Here is a 19,796-nt window from a genome sequence, read left to right as displayed (position 1 = left end):
GCAGCTCCTCCTGAGGGGCAGCTCTGATCCCTGCTCCCTGTGACAGGGACAGGAGCCAGGGCACGGCTGGGGCTGGGCCAGGGCAGCTCAGGCTGAGCTCAGGGCAAGGTTCTTCCCCCAGAGGGTGCTGGCACTGCCCAGGCTCCCCAGGGAATGGGCACGGCCCCGAGGCTGCCAGAGCTCCAGGAGCCTTTGGGCAGCGCTGCCAGGGATGCCCAGGCTGGGGCTGCTGGGCAGGGACAGGGGCTGGGCTGGGTGACCCTGGTGGGTCCCTCCCAGCTCAGATGAAAACCTTCAGGAGCAAAGAGCAGACAGATTCACCTCCCTGTTGTCAGCTGGAGAGCAGCTGTGTGTTCCTTGGGAACGTGAGCACAGTTCCTTCCAGGGAAAATACAATGGAATGAGAGGCCAGCAACTAACACAGAATTATTTCATTGCAGTCTCCTGTGGTCCAAGCCCAGGTCCAGCTGTGTGTGCTCAGCCTGGTGCTCAAGTATCTGTCCCTTGGTCTGGTGTCTCATCTCCCCCCTCTGCCCATCCTGTGCCTGCCTCTGGCTGCAGGGAGGCTTTGTAAGGAAAATGCAGGAGGCTCAGTCAGGAGCAGGAGCTTGGCCTGAGGGCTCACAGGGTTTGGCTTTTCTCCTGGACAGCTCTGATGCCTCCCTGTGTCACCCACAAACCAACCAGCAACTCCCCAGCCCTGCTGCCGTGCCCCACAGGCACAGAGTCCCTGCTGCCCACCGTGAGGGCAGCTCTTGGGGGTCACATCCCCTCAGGGCCAGTGTCTGACGGGGTTCCAGTGCTCAGAACGCTGCCATCTCCTCCAGGGCCAGTATCTGACAGGGTTCCAGTGCTCAGAACGCTGCCACCTCCTCCAGGGCCAGTGTCTGACGGGGTTCCAGTGCTCAGAACGCTGCCACCTCCTCCAGGGCCAGTGTCTGACAGGGTTCCAGTGCTCAGAACGCTGCCACCTCGTCCAGGGCCAGTGTCTGATGGGGTTCCGGTGCTCAGAACGCTGCCACCTCCTCCAGGGACAGTGTCTGACGGGGTTCCAGTGCTCAGAACGCTGCCATCTCCTCCAGGGCCAGTGTCTGACGGGGTTCCGGTGCTCAGAACGCTGCCACCTCCTCCAGGGCCAGCTCCGCTCCGCCCCTCACACGGAGCACGTGGATGCCGGAGTTGGAGCTGGCGCAGAGCAGGGTGCAGCTGTCGCAGGCGGCCAGCGAGGCCAGCGGGCCCGAGCCCTCGAGGCACAGCGTGGCCAGGCAGGCTGCAAGGGAAGGGACGAGGGGGGGAGGCTGGGTTGGCTGAGATGGGGCAGGGCCACACCAACCTCCCAGCTCCAGGCTCTGCTCCCCTGAGAGGGGTGAGTGCTGCCTGGATCCACACTTCAGCACCTTGGGATGTGCCCCTAGTAGACTCTCACCCCTGTGCACTGCCCAGTCAGGCAGTGGCTGACAGGGATCCACACTGGGGTCAGGCTCTGCCCTTCCTGGGAGGGGAAGCAGGGCTGGATGGACCTACAGCCCCTCTGGGCAGAGCTGCAGGATGTGCCTGGAGCCATTTCCAACATTCCTTTTTCTCCCAAACTTCTGACAGTTTTCCTAAGGGCTGTGCTACACTCACCACGTGGTTTTGATGAATCTCCAAGAGGGAAAGAGGCTCCTGTGTAAATCTTATTTCTTTTTGTTTGTGTCTGTTATTAAACCCCCTGAGACAGTTTGTGCAGAGACCCCAGCCCCAGGCTGAGCTGCAGACAGAGCTGCACTTGGCCTGGGGCCACAGGCAGCTGCCTCTCCTGTGACCTGCACCCTTCCCAGAGCAGCTGGATTATGGCTCACCCAGCTGGGAAGGCAAGAGGATCAAAGCTGCTGCCACCCCAGAGCCACCCTGGGTGCACAGGAAAGGAACAGGTAAGAGAACAGAAGGCCCTTCTCTGCAGGAAAGCCTCAGGTTTCTATTTTCATCCCATCTTAAATGAGTTCCCTTGGAGAGGGGCTTAGCCCTGGGGAGTGTCTAATGCTGTGAACCTGAACAGCTCCCAAGAGGTCTCTGCCTGCAGCACAAGGGTTACTAAGAACCTGCTGCCATGGCAGGGCTTGGCAGGCAAACAAACCCCTTTGTGTCCAACTCGGGGAAGGACTCACCCTCACCACCAGGTTTAACCCCAAAATGCCCACGATTCCCCTTCAAGAGGACAACCAAAATGAGGGTGTGGTGGCTGACCAGCCCTCTGTCCTCCAATACAAATTCTATTCCTTACAACTTTCTACTTCTACCTGCAGAAATCTCTGGAGTTCCCCTGTTCTTTTTCTTTTTTATCATTTGTCCTTTCATGGCCTAACTCAGATGTATCTTTAAAAGCTGCCTGGTAATTCTTCCTTTCAGCTGAGAGAAGATTCCTGTCACCTGAGACATGCAGCTCCTTCATGTTTGTTGAGCCCTGGGTTTGCTCCAGGGCATTTCTCCACCCTGCCCTGCAGGCTTGGAGTGAACTCCAGAGATTGCAGCAGTCACCCTGCCCACCATCACGAGGAGACAGAACTGGGGGAAGTGGGTTTGTTATCCAGGAGAAAGGAGCACAGAGGGGGCAGGAGCCTCCCCTACCTGCAGTGCCTTGGTCCCAGACCTTCACTGTGCTGTCGCTGGAGGATGTGGCAATGCTGGGGGCGAGCGTGGGGCCCCGGGGCAGGAAGACACAGGAGGTGGTGGTCTGGAAATGCCCTTTGTACTCACACACTCGGCCCCTGGTCTGCCTCAGGTCCCAGAGCTGCAGAAACAGGCAGTGGTAGAGCCCCAGCTCTGCCAGCATGGGGTTGTTTTACCAAGACAGGAAGGTGGGTTGGGATAAAAGAGCTCCTCACCAACCCTCAGAGTGCCAAGGCTACTGCCCTTGTCCCTGCTCATGCTCACAGTCCTGGAGAATATCAAAGCCCAAAGGATTTTCACCACTGGTGACTGAGGACATGGCATGAGGACACCCATTACAGCCAACAAGAGAAGGTGTGCAGGCAGGTAAGCAGTGTCCAGCCTGCTCCCAATCTCAGCCCTGCCCACCCTGGGATGGGATCGTTTCATCCTCTTGATCCTCACACACAGGGCTGAAACTCTGCAGGACTGAATCCCTGGTTTGGAAACAGCTGGAACAAGGGATCCCTTATAGAATTTCTGCAAGAACCTTGTGTTCCTCACTGGCATCCATTGTTTTTTCCCTGTGTGTTTTACTGAAATGAAATTCCAGACTGGTTTGGGGTGGAAGGAACCTTAAAGAACCTTAAAGGGTTTCAACTCCCTGCCATGGGCACAGATGCCACTCACTAGATCAGGGTGCTTCAAGTCCCATCCAACCTGGCCTTGGACACTTCCAGGGATGGGGCAAATCCCAGTGGTTTAAGCAGGAGGAATAACTGCTGATATTCTCCAAGCAAAATTTCCCAAAGAGAGAGGCAGGAAGACCCCAAGGCCAAGGCAGTGGGAGCGCTCAGATCCTCGAGCGGTGCTGTGCTGCTCTCCCTGTGTGCCATGGCTGTGGGAGGGGAGGCAGCAGAGCCCAGGGCTGGCTGGGGCACTCACGGTGGCCTCGGCGCCGTGGCCGGCGGAGCCGCTGCTGCTGCTGAGGCAGTACCGCCCGTCCTGGCTCACGTCGCAGCACGTCTGGATGTGCTGCTTGGCTGGGAACGTGTGCGCCACCTGCAGCTCCCGGCTGTCCCACACCCTGCAGGGACAGCAGAGGGCCCCTGAGGCATCATCACCGCCGTGGCTTCCCTCTGAGCCCCCCTGCACACACCGGCTGTGCCCACAGCTCTGCCCCGGCTGCTCCCAAGCTCTCCCTGCATTTATCCATGCTGCATCACTCTGCAGCTTTCTTTCTCACCAATTCTCCTTTTCACCCCCAGTCACCACCCAGTGCTGCTCCCAGCCCCTGTCCCTGGCTGGAGGTCACACTCCCAGGTGAGCTGGCAGGTGGCTTTTAGCCACAGCAGCAGGATCCATGACAACCAACCCCACAACAGCCTCGGGCTGTACCTCCCTGCTCTCTGGCCACAGGGAGAATTTACCTGGTGGTTTTATCCTCTGAGGTCTGGATGACATAAGGCTCCCCAGGAACCCAGCACAGGTGTGTGACCTGTGGAAAGGGAAGGATGAGCAGGAGCCACCTCTGTGTGCAGTCCAGGCTGTGTCTGCCTGAGGATGGAACCACTGAGCTCTCATCCTCTCCTTCCTCCTGCTGGGTTGGGAGCTGGAAATGTTGGATGAAGACTTTTTCTGCTCCCCTGCCAGGTCCAGTCCCAGTGGGGTTGCTGGGGGTGATTGAGGCTGGGAGGTGCCAGGAGCAGGACACAGAGCCATGGGAGCAGGGACAGCACAGGCACCAGGGGTGGTACCCACACCAGATCTGGGCTGGTACAGGAGGGAATGCAGCCCCACTGCACGGGGCTTGTTCAGCCAGGAGAAAAGGAGACTCAGGGGGATCTTCTGGCCCTCCACAACTCTCTGACAGGGGGTGCAGCCCAGGTGGGGGTCAGGTTCTGCTCCCAGGGAACAAGCAATTAAAAGAAATTGCCTCAAGTTGTGCCAAGGGAGGTTTAGGTTGGATACTGGGGAAAATTTCTTTGCTGAAGGGGTGGTCAGGCATTGGTGCAGGCTGCCCAGGGCAATGGTGGAGTGACCATCCCTGGAGGGATTTAAAAGCCATGTAGTGCCATGTGGCACTTGGGGACATGAGTTAATGGTGGCTGTGGCAGTGCTGGGGGTATGGCTGGACTCTGTCTTAGAGGTCTTTTCCAACCCCAGTGATTCCATGACTGTGTGCTTCCAAACAGCTCTGAGACAGAGCATTGATAAATGGCCACGAGTCTCTTGGTACCTTTGTGCTCCTGTGTTTGTTGTTACCTGGAGAAGAATAAGCAGCCTCAAGCTGAGCTTGCCCAGGTGCAGAGTGTCCCAAGGGCTCCCTTCGGCACCAAGCTCCCAGAAAATCCCCTCTGCACAGCTCCATGTGTGAAATAACAATGTAGGCAGGGAGATGGATGATGGGATGGGATTGGAGGAACCAGCAGATCCTACCAGGTTCCTGGAGATTGCAGCTCTGCCCAGACACTCCCCGGTCTCGGTGTCCCACTTGCACACGGTGTTGTCCCGGGAGCCCGTGCACAGCTGGGAGGCGTCTGCAACCACAAGTTAACATCAAAAACAGGGCATGAAACACTGTCAGTCAGTCCATGGGGAGTGGGAGTGTAATGTCCCTCACCTGGGCTCACAGCCAGTCCAGTAACAACCAGGTCATGTCCTGGGAAGTGCTGGCTTGGCCCTGACGTCCCGTGAAGCTCCCACATCATCACTGTCTTGTCCCGGGATGCGCTGAAGACTCTGTTGGAGTCAAGGGCTGAGGTGACCTGCCAAGGACAGAAGGAGAAGCTGCTCATCCTCACACCCAGCTCACAGGGACAGCACAACTCTGCTGCTCTCCTGCCACAGCCCAACACATGCAGGAACACGACTGGGAGAGCCTGGCCTCCCAACTCTGTCCCGTATCCCCTCAGAGCCTGGGATGGTGGATGGGTGCTCTCAGGTCTTGTTTTAGAAACCATTCCTTTTATAGGAAAAACATCCTTACAAACCCAAATGAGCCCAGTGCATAGCTGTTTTGAGCACTGAGGTGAACAAAGCCCCCTTTGTCTTTGCAGTACCCACAGCCCAGGGGACCCCTGTGGAGGTGCAGTGGCCACACCACGCACGGCTACAGCCCCTCTGCTCTCCCAGAAGCCTGCTTGGCTTTGTCATCTCAATTCCAGAAAGGAAATTAAAGCCCTGTCATTCTCAGAATATGCCAGCTATGGCACATGGCATGGGTATTCCCAGAATGTCTCAGCCAGGCATGGCTGATTTGTGGAATAATGTCAGGTCTAGTAGAATGAGGCCTGAAGAAAAGTGAATGGCATCTCTGCATCAAAAGCTTGACCTCATAATTTATCCTGAGCTTTTGCTATACAGTCTCTTGGAAGGGAAGACAAGCTCACATCCAGACCTCCTGCAGCCCTGTTTAGTCTGAATGCAACACTCCATGCTGCTTCCAAAAGTATCTGTTGGGACCTTGGGAAAAACCTAATGTGTTCTGATCACAGAATCATGAATCATTAAGTTTGGAAAAGACCTTTAAGGTCATCCAGCCCAACCATCCCCAGCTGGACACCAGGAATACCCTGATCCCACCTTTCTTGGAGCACAAACTAGTGCTCCATCATTCCTGGCTCCCCAGCTCTCTCACCTTGGTGACCTCGCGCTCGTGGCCGGTGAAGCGGCGCAGGGCAGCCCCAGACCTCCAGCTGGACACAGCCACACTCTGCAGGGACAGGGACAGGGGTCAGCACGAGAGCAGGGCAGGGAGGATATGTCATACCAAGGCTTGTGCACAGTCCACAGCACAGGGAACAGGTTCCTCTGGTTTTCAGCTCCTAGAGCACTGACAGCTGCCCTTAAAGACAGGTGATGTATGAGTCAGTCTGGTGATCCCAAGCCTGGGTGGGAGCATTTGATGTGATATGAGCTCTGGAGAGGTTACAAAATTTGATTCCATGTGCTTCAAGGGTGTGCCCTCACTCTAAGCTCATTTTTCCTTTCTAAATCCAGGCACCGACATTGCCACAATCCACGGAAATGTTCAAAGCTCACATTTCAACCTGATTTTTGAAGCTGTTGATGTAGTATCCTGTCCCAGGGGATACCTCACCTTATCCCTTCCTCCTGACACACACAGGTCTGGTTTGAGGGCAGCCACAGAGGTGACAGCATCAGTGTGAGCAGGGCTGTGCTGCCGGGAGGCACCAGCGGGTCCCGTCTGTCCCACGGAGCCCTCGGCCCTGCAGAGGAACAGGGACAGCACTGGGAGCTGCAGGGCTGGCAGGAGAGGTCAGGTGCCATTCCCGGGCACCTCTGGCACCTTCTGACACAACAACATCTGTCTTGGAAAGCCAGAGAGAGGCTGTGAGTGAGATGGAGCAGACCTATCCCAGCTCCAGAGCTGCTGAATATTTAATTGTTGCTCACTCTGTGCTGGTGCAAAGAAGGAAAGAGATTTTGATCTCACCAGCCTCACAGTCACTCACATGGGTCAGGCTCAGCCTCCACAGTCCTCACATGGGTCAGGCTCTGTTGCTCTTTGCTGTGACACCTCCCTGGCCACGAGTCCCCCAGTGCCACCCTGTGCTGCTCTCCAGGTACAGAACCCTCTCCCTGCTGCCAGGGACTGAATTATTTCATCTTGGCCATGAAGGCTGGTGACAGGCTCTGAGGACACAACAAAACAGTTTGGGTATTTGGAGCTGTTCCCCTTCAGAGCTCTGCCTCAGCCATCACAGAGCACAACCACTGCCATGGTTATGTGCTTGGCCATTCCTGTAAGTGACACTTGGGATTTCAGTCCCCCAAAAAGCTGAGCAGACTTTAAAAGTGAGGGTTAGAAAAGAAAATCTGGTTCAAACATCTAATAATGAAACTAAACCCCTGTGCCTGCCATATTCTCTGCTCATTTGTGCTCTCTTCACTCTCACACTTGGTTATTAACAAAACCTGATCTCCCAGCGTTGCTTTACCTGTATTTGGTGGTGTGGAAGCTGATTTTACTCTGCAGTTTCCCCATGGTCCTGGCAACCAGTGGTGGGTGTCACATCACCACCTCGGGCACCTGCTGTGGGGACAGGACCTGTGGGTGAGGGGACACGGCACCACCAGGGATCCAGAGGGGTTTCTGTTTGTCACACATACAGGATAAGGTGCTGGTTATGTGTTATCTACATCCTAACTCCATTCAGAGTAAGGAGAAAACCTCAGAGGAGGGGACATCTGGAGGTCCTGTGTGGAACCTTTAGCTTAGAGCAGAGCCAGCAGCAGGGTGAGGTCACTGGGACCTCACACTGAGCTTAAAAATGCCCAAGCTTGGTGAGATCACAACAGACATGGGACTGCTGCCTGTTACTCTTTACACCTCCTGTTACTCCTGGATCTGGATCTTCTGATCTTCCATACATCCTGGAGATCCCAGTGTTTGGCTTGGAGAAGGCAAACACCTTCAGACTGAAGCTGTACAGCAACTGGTGGGACCAAGTGCAGGCACAGGCAGCCCCACTCAACTGAGGCAGCCTGGCAATGCTTGAAGTGATCTTTCCCTGAGCTGAGGAACACTTTGGGAAGAGTTTCCATGTCCATACACCAGTTCCAGGCACGGCAAGAGCATGAGGATAACCCAGATGCATTCAGCAAACAGCTGCTGGCCAGGCTGGGGCAAGGCTGGTCCCTCCCCAGAGGGCTCAGCACAGCCAGAGCCTGCAGACCCAGCCAGGTGAGGAGCAGCACCTCCCCCATGTCCTCACAGACCCAGCAGAAACCAGTCTCAGTGACAGTGAATTGTCACAGACAATAACTGCTGCAGCTTAGCTCAAGGCACACTAATTGGATTTAGTCTGCTGGCATGCCCATCTTCCACGGCTGCAGCATTTTGCTAATCAAAATCAGGGGAAAAAAAAGCCAATCTGCTTTTTCCAGCAAAAAATTGCTTGAAGGTTCTGCCCACAAAAAAAAAAAAAAAAAAAGTGAAAACCAAATCCTGGAAGCACTGAGCAAAAGGTTTCAACAAAATTCCCTTTCTAATTTTACCCTGACAGCCTTTGTGATTAGCAATTAGTAATACCCAGTTAATCTCCTGCTGTTCTATCCATGAGTTTGCATGTTCCAAGATGTGAGGAATGATCAATCTCACAGCTGAGGGGCTGTGTTAATTTGGCAATTTATTCTTTCAATCAGACTGAGTGCCCCAATCATTTCAGTCCATCAGGAATGAGATTTTTCTCTGACAGTGGGAGAACTCTGGAAGTTGCGAAACAAGACTCTAGGAAAAGCTAAGGCGGGAATTCTGAGTTTTTAATGATGGTTACTGTTTCCAACCAGCACTTAGTTCATGTTCATGCCTACCTGTACATCTGGAGCTGCCCGAGGCCAGGGGAGGCTGCAGGGAAGGTGGGAGCTTTGTCCTGTGTCTCACTGTTCTCCTGCCTCTTCTTCACTGCAAGAAAGAGCAGATTTTTCTGCATCCTGGATGAGAACAGCACTCAGGCAGGATGTTAATCCAAGGTTTTGCTGTCTGTATCCCGACACACATTTATCCATCAGCTCCACCACAAAGCTCTAAAAACTCAAGAGATCCTACAACAACTGATCCACACCAAGCTTCACCTCAGCAGCCTGAGTTTCATGTTGGAGATGCCTTTATCGTCCCTTCCCCCCAAATGCATCACTTGACAGAAACACCTTTTTTACTGAATTGCTTTTGAAAAATAAGCCATGCTGCTGCCTCCACCTGTCCAGGCTCTGCAGTGAAACCTGTGCCCTGGGATAGGGAATGTCAACAACCACAGCAGCAGCAGAGACCCCAGCAGAGCTGCCCCCTCCTCATGGGGCAATAAGCATCCCTTCGAGGAGGGTGTTTGGCTTTGGGGAGAATGGGGGACACCCTGGGTTCCTGGAGCTGGGTGTGACCCCACGGTGGTGCTGGCAGGTTTCTGTGGATGGGGGTGTCCCTGTGGGGTTAAATGGGAGCATCCTGGGTTTCTATGGATGGGGGTGGCCTTGTGAGGGTCAGTGGGAGCATCCTGGGTCCCCTGGGATGGGGGAGTCCCTGTGGGGTTCGATAGAAGCATTCCGGGTCCCTGGGATGGGGGTGTCCCTATGGGGTTAAATGGGAGCATCCTGGGTCTCTATGGATGGGGGTGGCTTTTTGAGGGTCAGTGGGAGCATTCTGGGTCCTGTGATGGGGGTGTCCCTGTGGGGTTCGATGGGAGCATCCCGAGGGAGCCCCTCAAGTGCCATGTGCCGCTGGCAGGGGCGAGGCAAGGCAGCCCTCGGGAAGGGTTTGTGAGGAAAGGTTTGTGAAGAGCCGCGTCCCTGCGCTGGGGCAGCCCGCGGCCCGGCCCGGCCCGGCCCCGCCGCACACTCACCCTCACCCTCAGCAGCCCCGGCGCCGTCCCGCCCGTGCCGCCGCCCGCTGCCGGCTCCCGGCGGGGCCGGGCCGGGGCGGAGCCGAGCCGGGAGCGCCGAGCGCGGCCGGGCGGAGCCGCCGCCCCCGCGGCAGGTGCGGGCACAGCATGGCCCGGGCCGAGCGGCTGCGGGTGAGCGGCGGGACCCCGGGCCGGGCCGGGCCGGCTGAGGGGAGCCCGGGGCTGGGGGGGCAGAGGGGCCGTGCGGGGCTGGGGAGTTCCGGCGGGACGGGGGGTCCGGGCGGGCATGCGGGGAGTGTAAGGGCTACAGGGTGGGTATGAGCGTCCCTGGGGGAATATGGGGCTCCCTGGGTGTGTGGGGGGGTCCCGGTGGGAGTATGGGGCCACAGGGATCCCTGACGGGGTGTGGAGGTGCCGGACGGGGTGTGGGGTTCCTGAGGGTGTGTTGGGCCGCGGGGGTCCCTGGCAGGGTGTGGAGGTCCCAGACCGGGTGTGGAGGTTCCTGGCAGGGTGTGGACGTCCCTGGGGCTGTGTGGGGTCCCTAGGGGTGTGTGGGGCCATGCGGGGGTCCCTGGCAGGGTGTGGAGGTCCCAGACCGGGTGTGGGTTCCCTGGCGCTGTGTGGGTCCCTGGGGCCTGTGTGGGGCCATGCGGGGGTCCTTGGCACGGGTGGGGCCGTGCCGGTGGTTGCCACGGGGAGCTGGGTGCTCTGAAGGAGCCCCTGGCGGCTGCGGGCCCACCCAGGGATGGGGACGGGGTCTCTGCGAGGGCTCCCGACAGGTGTGGGAGCTGTGGGGTCCTGATGGGTGTGGGGCTGTTCGGGGTCCCCCGAGGGGATGGAGGCTCTCTGTGGGGTGGTGCAGGGGACCGGGTGTGGGTGTGGGGTGTCTGCCGGGGCTCGGGGCCCGTCCAGCCCCGCACCCATCCCCGCACTGCTCCGTGCCCCAGAACAAGCTCGTGGAGCGCTGCGAGCGGATCCAGCTGCAGAGCGCGGCCATCGCCCGGCACGTGGACGAGGTGCTGCCTGCCAAAGACCAGGGCGTCCAGGTGAGTCCCCGGGGCTGGCCCTGCCTGCTCCCTGCTCGCCATTCCCGGAAGGGATGCTCAGCTCCCGGGGGGGGGGGAACGTCGGGATGCGGCTGTGGAAATGGAATGCCAGGGTGTGCCTGGAATTCCTGCTTCATTTGCCTAGAAAATGTGCACAGACAATGGTGTGAGTGTACAACAATCACACATCCTACTAGGATCAGTGCCTTAGAATTCCTAGGTTTATTTTATTTGTTCCTTGTCACTGAGGATGAGGACAGAGGACAGTGATAGAATCATAGAATCCCAGACTGGTTGGGGTTGGAAGGAACCTTAAAAACTACTCAGTTTCAACCCCCTACTATAGGCAGGGACACATCCCACTATGCCAGCTTGCTCCAAGTTCCATCCAGCCTGGCTTTGGACACTTGCAGGTGCAGCCACAGGTTCTCTGGGCACCCTGTGCACCTCACTGCCCTTGCAAGGAAAATTTCTTCCCAATATTCCATCTAACCCTGCCCTCTGGCAGTGGGAAGCCATTCTCTCTTGTCCCAAGCCCCTTTCCAGCTGTTCTGGAGCCCCTTTAGGCACTGGAAGGGGCTGTAAGTTCTCCCTGGTGTCTTTCCTTCAGGCTGAGCACCCCCAGCTGTCTCAGCCTGTTCTCCTGTTTTCACCCTCAGTGAATCTCTGGAGATTTGCTGAGGACAGAACTCTTGTCCCTCGCAGGGTGTCACTTAGGTACTGGGGCTGGCTGAGGAGGCAGTGGGCAGGTTTGGGCTGACATGGTGCCGTGGGCTCAGTTTACAGAGTAGCACCGATGGCTGAGCCCCAGGAGCACGGTCAGAGCAGCTGGGGCTGGGGCTGGGGCAGGGCTGATGCTCCCGCTGTGTCCTTGCCTGGCAGAGCGCGGCCAGCGCGGCGCGGGAGCTGGTGGTGCAGAGGCTGCTCCTGGTGGGGAAGGCCTGCGAGAACGAGGAGCAGCAGCTGCTGGAGAGGGTGCATGCCGAGGAGGAGAGGGCACACCAGAGCATCCTCACCCAGCAGGTGCACTGGACAGAGGCTCTGCACAAGCTGGGTGCCCTCCGCACCTACCTGGTGGACATGATCACCAACCTGGATGACCAGGGCCTGCTGGTGAGTACTGTGAGTCAGGCAGCCCAGAGCTGACCTGCACGTCTTGTTATGGGACTTGAATGCAGAGTTCAGCAGCTGCTGTGCTGCCAGCAGGGAGGCAGAGGTGGGCAGACATCAAGAATTCACAGAATTCACAGGTGAAGGATCACAGAAATCACACAAAGAATCACTGGGTTGGAAGAGACCTTAAAGATCATCGAGTCCAACCCATGCCCTAACACCTCAACTAAACCCTGGCACCCAGTGCCACATGCAGGCTGTTTTAAACACACCCACGGATGGTGACTCCACCACCTCCCTGGGCAGGCCATTTGCAGATATTTTCAGGTCTAGTTCAGGGAACCTCCTTGACCTGATCCTGATAAGCCCCTGTGGTTTCTGGTGGTTCCTAGAGCATCTGCTCTGCCCGATCCCACTCTTGCTTGCAATGAGGTCCAGAACCACCCACGTTCAGGTCTCCAAATTCTGACCTTGTAGTTGCCCTTAGGCTGGACAGCCAGGACAGCTCTGGATTGTGAGCTGCTCTTACAACAGTTAGTGTGCCACCAGTTTTATAGTGTCTAGTTAATCAAAACTGACCCTTGGGAACACCTGCAGCTCTTCTGGAAAGTCCCCTGTGTTGCCTGGCTTAGCCCTGTTAGGGATATTTGATGTGCAAAACAGCCTGTGCTTCCCCTTGCTCAGTTCCTTCTCTGGTTATTGAATCATCTGGGTTCACCCAAGTGATTCCTCTCATTTTAGATGTGAGCAGGACCTCTGCCTTGCCACCACCATGCTCAGCCTCTGCTTCCCATGTGTAAATTTGTCAGGAGAGGAGCAGCGGTTTGGCTTGGAAAACAGACCCAGTCCATGGAAAGAGGGCAGATGCTCCTTTGGTGGGAAAGGCAGTTCCTATCCTGCCCCAGCACCTTGGTGTGCTGGGCTGTAGCTACACCATAAAGAGGAGAGGATGGAGACCAGGATCCATGAGCTGCCTGTGGCAGAGAGCAGCCACACCCTCAGTTTCTCCTTTTGGAAGGGAATTTGGGCTTCATGTGTTCTCCACCTTGTGCTGTCAGTGTTGCTACTTGTGCCTATCTGGAATCAACACATGGCATGCCACAGGAAAGCTGAAGGCATGCAAAGTGCACTGCTTGGATTTGAGCAGGGATCAGGTATTTTCTTATCACTTTGCTGTACCTTGAGAGTGCCTGATGCCCAGCAGGTACAGAAACAAGTGGGACTGACCATGAGGTCACCTGACTCTTGGCTTAGTCCCTCTGCAGCCTCCCTCCTTTGCTGGGAGCCCTGGGGTTGTTTGCTGGGAGCACAGGCTGTTCCTGCAGCCTGCCCTAGTGGGGTGGGGACAGAGAGGGAGCAGCAGACAGTGTCCCAGCCACATGTGCAATGTGTTGCCTTCAGCCATTCCCACTCATTTTCAGAGTTGGGAATGCTGCAGGTGACGAAAACGGATGTTGGATGCTCCTGCTGCTCCCCAGGGCTGGGGTTGGGGTGAGGGGTTGCTTCTCTGGGTCAGGAAGGGAGCACTGCTCCCCAGGTCCTGGGCTTGCTGTGTTTGGGGTGTCTTCTGTGGGGATTTAAGCTCTGATGATTCTTTCTCTCCTTGTCCCCAGCGTGCAGAACAAGAGATCTTCGAGAGGTCAGTACCTGGCTGCTCCTGGTCCTTTCCCTGACCCTGCTCCAAGCTTTCCCTGCTCCTGCTCCACACCTGCATCCCCACAGCTCCTGTGCTGTGTGCCATGACTCAGGCACCCCATGACACCTCCTTTGTCCCTCGTGCTGCTTTTGTTGTGGACAAGGACAGAGAACAGAGATGCCAGCGTGGCCTCTTGTCTCTGCTCCTTGTGCTGTGCTGCACCTGGAGATGCTCCATGTGCTTTCCCAGATCAGCAGTCCTTGCTTCTGGGAGAACTTTTGCAGCTCCTCAGAAAACCCCAGGGCTTGCTGGGGGATGGAGCAGGCCTGTGCCAGGCTGTTGGCAGCAGCTGGGATGGTCTGTGCTCCGTGTAGGGGGTGGCTGGCACGGCATCTCCCCAGCTCTGCACGGGCAGGGAGAGCCAGCTGCAGGTCCCAGTGTCCCCAGCAGCCCTATCACTGACACTGGGCTGCCCTTCCTGAGGAAGCACCTTGGTGGCTGTGTTTCTATTTAATCTATTTAATTTTATTTGAGTCATATATTTCAGTGGCTGCTGTGAGGGTGCTGGCCCTGGCTGCACTGTGCTGCCCAGAGGGCCTGTAGGGGTATTTGTGCCTGTGGAGAGTATGGAGTGTGCCCCAGCACATCCCCAGCAGCCTGTGCCACAGCCTGTCCTCACAACCAGGAGTTCTGCAAGCCACAGGAGCCAGCAAAGCCCTGGCTCTGTGCAGGTGAAACCTGGTGTCCTGGCTTGCTCTGTGCCCAGACCGTGGCAATAGAGGAAATCTGATTCTCTGCCTGTTCATTGTGCTCCCCTGGTACCCTGATGGCTGCTCTCAGACACATTTATTTACCCTGTGTCTGCTGAGTGAGGAGCTGTTGACTCAGGCTGCTGGGATGTGTTTTACAACACTGCAGCCCTTTCACCAGGAACTGTGAGCAGAGCCAACCGAAAGTATCACTCGGGCTGAGAGCTGGCCCAGACACCCCTGCTGTGGTCTCTCTGCAGCCAGAGCTCCTCTTTAACCTCTGCCATACCTCCTTGTAATCTTTTAAACACCTCCCAGTACAATAAATCATTGTATTTTGAAACAGCTCCTGTTTTCCTTTGCTAGGACAGAGCTGGCGGAGGGAATCTTGGAGCCCCAGGAGTCCCTGAAGTTAAACTTTAATCAGAGCTGTGTTCAGAGTCCACTGCTGCATCGACTGTGGGCCTGTGCTGTGCTCTACTGCCTCACAGGTCAGTGGCTTGCTCAGATCTCTCATGCTCCAGGGATTCCTGCACCCTCTCTTGTGTTGTGCCCAGAGAAGCTCCCTCACGCTGTGTCCAAACTTCCTCTTGCTGTGTCCAAACTTCCTCTCGCTGTGTCCTGCCCCTCTGCTCTCCCAGCCCCTCCTTGTTTCTTGGAGCCCATTCAGGGAGGCAGCAGCAGCTGTGGGAGATGTTGGGGTGGCTCCAAGCAGTTGTGGCTCGAGGAAGAACTGGAGTTTGAAAATATTACGTGTTTTATCAGCTCTGTGGCTTTAACATTGTGTGGTTTCTTTTGCTGTTTCCTGAGTTTCTGGGTGACAGCAGTAAAGCTGATGCTGCTGTGGGAATCTCTGTCACAGAAATCTCTGTTCACAATGTTTAGCATTGGGCTGCTGGGGACTTTGGGAAGGTGATTTCTTCTGGGGGATGTCTGTGATACTGCCCAGTGCAGGGGGCAGTGAGTAGATGGAGCAGTGTTCTGATCACAGGCTGAGGTTGTGGCTTGCACGAGCTGGTGGTTCTGGAGGTGTTTGTGCTCTGGCTCAGCCCCTGCTGTGCAGCTGAGGCATTGGCCAGGCCACTGACAGGCTCTGGGACTGGTTTACCTGGTTGGTGCTGGCTGTGTTAAGCAGGGAAAGACATTTTTCCCCTGGCTGTGATGTGCTTGAATGGCTGATTGTGAAATGTTTGCTTTTACTCTGGCTTCAGTCTGTTGTTAGAGTATTTCAAATGCATTTTTTGTTTCTCAGAGATGACAGTATCCTTCATAATTTGCCTTGTGAACAATCCCAAGTGTGGTTTTCCAAAGCTGCTGTACAAACTTCTGATTTCTGCTCATCTTGCTGTGATTCTGACGAGCTGTTTCCAGTTTTTCCCTGTTTCCAGGCCCGTCTCCAAAGTCTGCACTTCAGGCTTTTATTGCTCTCATGGTTTGAAGTATTAGCTTGAGAGTCTATGCCTATCAAGCACTACCATCATGTGTTTACTGCAAATTCTGGTGTTCTCTCTTTGTGATTAATTTCCCTCTTTGGAATCTCTGAGTGCTGGCAGTTGAGGAAAGTGTCCCTGCAGGGGTTGGGACTAGGGTCCCTTCCAGCCCAGATCACTCTGTGATTCTGTGCCAGTCCCTGCAGTGGTGCATTGACAGTGTCACAGAATCCCAGAGTTGTTCAGGTTGGAAAAGACCTCTAAGACCATCCAGTCCATCCTGTGATCACCACCTTGTCACCCAGCCCAGAGCACTGAGTGCCAGGTCCAGTTGTGCCTTGGACACCTCCAGGGGTGGTCATTCCACCACCTGGGCAGTCCCTTCCATTATTTAACAGCCCATTCAGTGAAGATGTTCTTCCTGAAAGAATCAGTGAAGCAGGTTCTCAATGTTCAGAGCTGTGGAGTCAAACAGGAACCCTCTCCCTAATTTCCTTTGCTGGGACAGAATTTTTGTAAGGATTCCTCTCCCAACAGTATCCTTGTGAAATGTAATGACTTTAGGGCATTTGATTCTTGTGGTGGGCGTGCTGATGCACTTATTACACAGGAATTTCATTCTCTTTGGGTTTTTTTGAGTGTGTGGTTACATTTCACATGTCATTACTGCATGCTGAGGATGCCTGGTGTATCCTTGTGGATCTCATCAGTCCCCAGGCCACCCTGGACCAAGCCTTGGAGATTTAATATTAACAGCAGTGGTCTGAGCTTGCCTTAAGACACAGTAATGTGAAGTGTCACTCTGTGGTCCCTTCTCCCAAAGGCAGGTGAGCAGGTGGCTCTCTTGTTTATTTGCTTGAAAACAGAAAATTCCAAGCCTTGGTGGCTCACTCCATAACCTCTAAAATACTTGGAAAGCAGCTGCAAAAGGGCCTCTATTTCACTTTCAAAAATAAACATCATTCCTTTGATGCCTTCACCTGGCATCCAGCCTTCTGCATCACTTCTATTTGGGGTTGGCAGCTTCTTCCTTGCACCACAAGATGATGTAAATCTCCTGGCACCGATTTTGGAGGGATCTCAGTTCATGGGAACTTGGATTTTTAAAAGCAGCCAGATGTGCTGCAGCTCACACAAATGTGCTTCCCAGAGCTGTTAACCATGGGAATTTATTGTCCCAGTATCCCTCATGTCCCAAGGCCACCCTGATGGATACAGGACACAGAGAAAACAGACTTGGGGGCGAGATGAATTCAGTGGAATCATCCATCAGAATTATATGTGAAAATCCAGCTTTAATCATGACAAAACACTTGTGTGAGGGGCAAAATTTGCTGATCTGAATTACTGTGCTGTTATTTTGCCAGCACTTCCCCTCCCTCAGATGCTCCCCTGAACTGCAGCTCCACAGCAGAGCAGTGTGGGTGTCACTGGGGCGCTGTGGGCCACCAGGATGCAGCCCTAGGTCAGCTGTGTGTGACACAACAGGAGGTTTAGTGCCCTCCTTCTGCCAGAGGAAGATAAAGTCAGTGCTGCTGTGTTTTCTATGAATTCAGAGCAGCTTTGGCTTCCTGGAAAGCCGCCCTGCACAGCAGCAGCGTGGGCAGCCCCGAGCCCTGTGGAGAGCTCAGCTTTGGCTGCTGTGTGGGGAAATAAATCATCAGATGAATGAGGCTGGCAGCTCCTGCTGAAGGAAGTGCTGGCTTCAGCTCCTCTTTGGGCTCACTCTTGCTTGCAATAACTCCTATCTAACATGCACAGGTGCATGGCACTGATTTGCACAGGGATAATTCAGCCTCTGTTCATCTGCCAGGGAGCACCTGGGCAGGTGCAGCCTGAGGAAGCCCTGGAGCATTGCTGCTGCTGCTGGGTGCTGTTTGCTGCTAGAGGGATGCTGACCTGGGTCCTGGAGCAGGTCTGGGCTCTGGGCTGACCCTGTTGAGATCATCCTTTGGTTCTTTAAGGGCTCATTGTGCTGTGCTCTGGATGTTGAGCAGAAGGTGTTGGGCAATGGCTGGCACTGGCATGATGCAGTAGAGCTGCTGGCAGGGATGGCAGAGCCACTGAGTCACCCCTCCAGCCCTGTTTCCATGGTGGTTTAAGACCCAAAATTAATAAAGTGAGGGTGGGGGAAGGCAGGGCCAGGAGGGGCACCTGCTGGCAGGAACTGAGTCTCCTCAGGAGCAGATGAGTCTGCTGGGCATCAGCCTCACCCCTGCTTCATAAATTTAGGGACTGAGGGACACACTTCTGCAGTTCCACAGCTGCAAACCCACAGAGGGGTCTCAGGGGGAAGCATGCAGCCAGGGCAGGGCACCATGATCTTAGAGATCTTTTCCAACCTCGACAGTCCTGTGATTCCATGATTTTGTATAGGTGCAGACCCACAGTGGGTGCTGTGTCCTCTGGCCAGCCTGGGCTGCTACTGGCTGGGTTTGTGCAGCTGGGCACCCTCTTCTTTCACTGCTAAGCCAGATCCAGTCACAGCCAGGCTCAGCTCTAAGCCTGGTGCCAGCTCCCTGTGCTGCTCCCAGCACCTCAGGGCGGGTTGATCAACACCTGGGGCTTTGTAGCATGAAAGAGATTTCCCTGCCCGGCCCTCTCCAGTCCTGTTTTTCCAGCTTTGCAGGTTTTCTGCACACAGCCCTCCCAGGCTTGCCAGGCTCTTGGCTTCCCTGGCAGGGGGAGGAGCAGCCAGGTCCTGCTCACCCACCATGGGGGTGGGAAAGGACAGGAACTAAGTTTGGATCTCTCCCAAAAGTGAGGTGAGCCAAACCTGCTAAGTTCTGTTCTGTGGGGTGTCAGGCCAGGGTCAGAGGAAGATGAGCAAGGTGGAGAGGTGTCTGGTGAGTCTGGGCTTTGGTGAGTCTCTGCCTTGTTCTGGCCCTGGCTGAGAGGAGAAGCTCTGGCACTCAGCCTGAGCCCCAGCACTGTCACCCCGAGGAGCAGAGGGGCCCCAGGAGTGCTGTGTGAGGAGAGGGTGGTTGTGCTTGTGTTTCTCACAGCCATGACTACTTCAGGTCAGGTGATGGCCACTGCGTCTGAGCTCATCACATGGCTTCTCTTGCAGGCTCACAGGAGATTCACATCGATGAGAAAACCCTGAGCCCTCACCTCAGCCTGTCAGAAGACAAGAGAACCCTGACCTTCAGCCCCAAGAAAGCAAAGGTGGACTCGGGCTGCCCCGAGCGCTTTGACCACTGGCCCAACGCTTTGGCCACTGCTCCTTTCCACTCGGGGGTGTGTGCCTGGAAGGTCAGCGTGGAGCAGAGCTGTGCCTACAAGCTGGGGGTGTGCTACAGCTCCGTGCCCAGGAAGGGCTCTGCCAACGAAGGCCGCCTGGGCTTCAACGCCGCCTCCTGGGTGTTCTCACGCTACGACAAAGAATTCCGGTTCCTGCACGCGGGGCAGCCCCAGCCCGTGGAGCTGATCAAGGCCCCGGCAGAGATCGGGGTCCTGCTGGACTTTGCAGGGGGGGAGCTGCTCTTCTATGACCCCGACTCCTGCACCATCCTCTTCTCCCACCGCCAGGCCTTCCTGGAGCCCGTGTTCCCTGTCTTTGCCGTGGCACACCAGAGCATCTCACTCGGCCCCCGTGTGTGACTGTGTGTGCAGTGCCCGGGGGAAGGGAGCCTGGGCAGGGCTGTGGGCTGTGTCCAGGGCCCTTCAGACAACACCTGCCTTCACACTACACCTGTCCTCGTGTGTTCTCTGCAGCTTTCCTCTCGTCCCAGAGCCTACATCCTCTGCTGGGGTGAGCGGTCTGGGAGTGCCTGCCTGGGCCAGCTGCTCCTAGGTGAATTGTGTGATTTCTGCCCCACCAAAGGCAGCTT

The 19,796-nt window shown here is 55.8% G+C and overlaps 2 protein-coding genes across 2 annotated transcripts; one reads left to right on the top strand and one right to left on the bottom strand.

Moving 5' to 3' along the window:
- Positions 1 to 1,109: 1,109 nt before the first annotated feature.
- Positions 1,110 to 7,661, bottom strand: WDR31 (WD repeat domain 31). Its single transcript, XM_036394134.2, has 9 exons — positions 7,593 to 7,661; positions 6,731 to 6,860; positions 6,269 to 6,343; positions 5,252 to 5,396; positions 5,068 to 5,168; positions 4,059 to 4,126; positions 3,574 to 3,715; positions 2,608 to 2,770; positions 1,110 to 1,270 (listed from the first exon to the last, which is right to left on the bottom strand). The coding sequence occupies exons 1-9, from the start codon at positions 7,637 to 7,639 to the stop codon at positions 1,110 to 1,112; spliced, it is 1,032 nt and encodes a 343-aa protein (XP_036250027.1). The 5' UTR covers positions 7,640 to 7,661.
- A 2,475-nt stretch (positions 7,662 to 10,136) lies between these two features.
- On the top strand, positions 10,137 to 19,649 carry BSPRY (B-box and SPRY domain containing). The gene is made up of 6 exons (XM_036394069.1): positions 10,137 to 10,160; positions 10,937 to 11,035; positions 11,918 to 12,148; positions 13,762 to 13,787; positions 14,900 to 15,024; positions 19,034 to 19,649. The coding sequence occupies exons 1-6, from the start codon at positions 10,137 to 10,139 to the stop codon at positions 19,564 to 19,566; spliced, it is 1,038 nt and encodes a 345-aa protein (XP_036249962.1). The 3' UTR covers positions 19,567 to 19,649.
- Positions 19,650 to 19,796: the final 147 nt, after the last annotated feature.

Source organism: Molothrus ater, chromosome 20 (assembly GCF_012460135.2).
Source record: "Molothrus ater isolate BHLD 08-10-18 breed brown headed cowbird chromosome 20, BPBGC_Mater_1.1, whole genome shotgun sequence".
Classification (NCBI taxonomy): domain Eukaryota; kingdom Metazoa; phylum Chordata; class Aves; order Passeriformes; family Icteridae; genus Molothrus; species Molothrus ater.
Note: the sequence above shows the minus strand (reverse complement) of the source record. Positions and strands in the feature narration are given on the sequence as shown.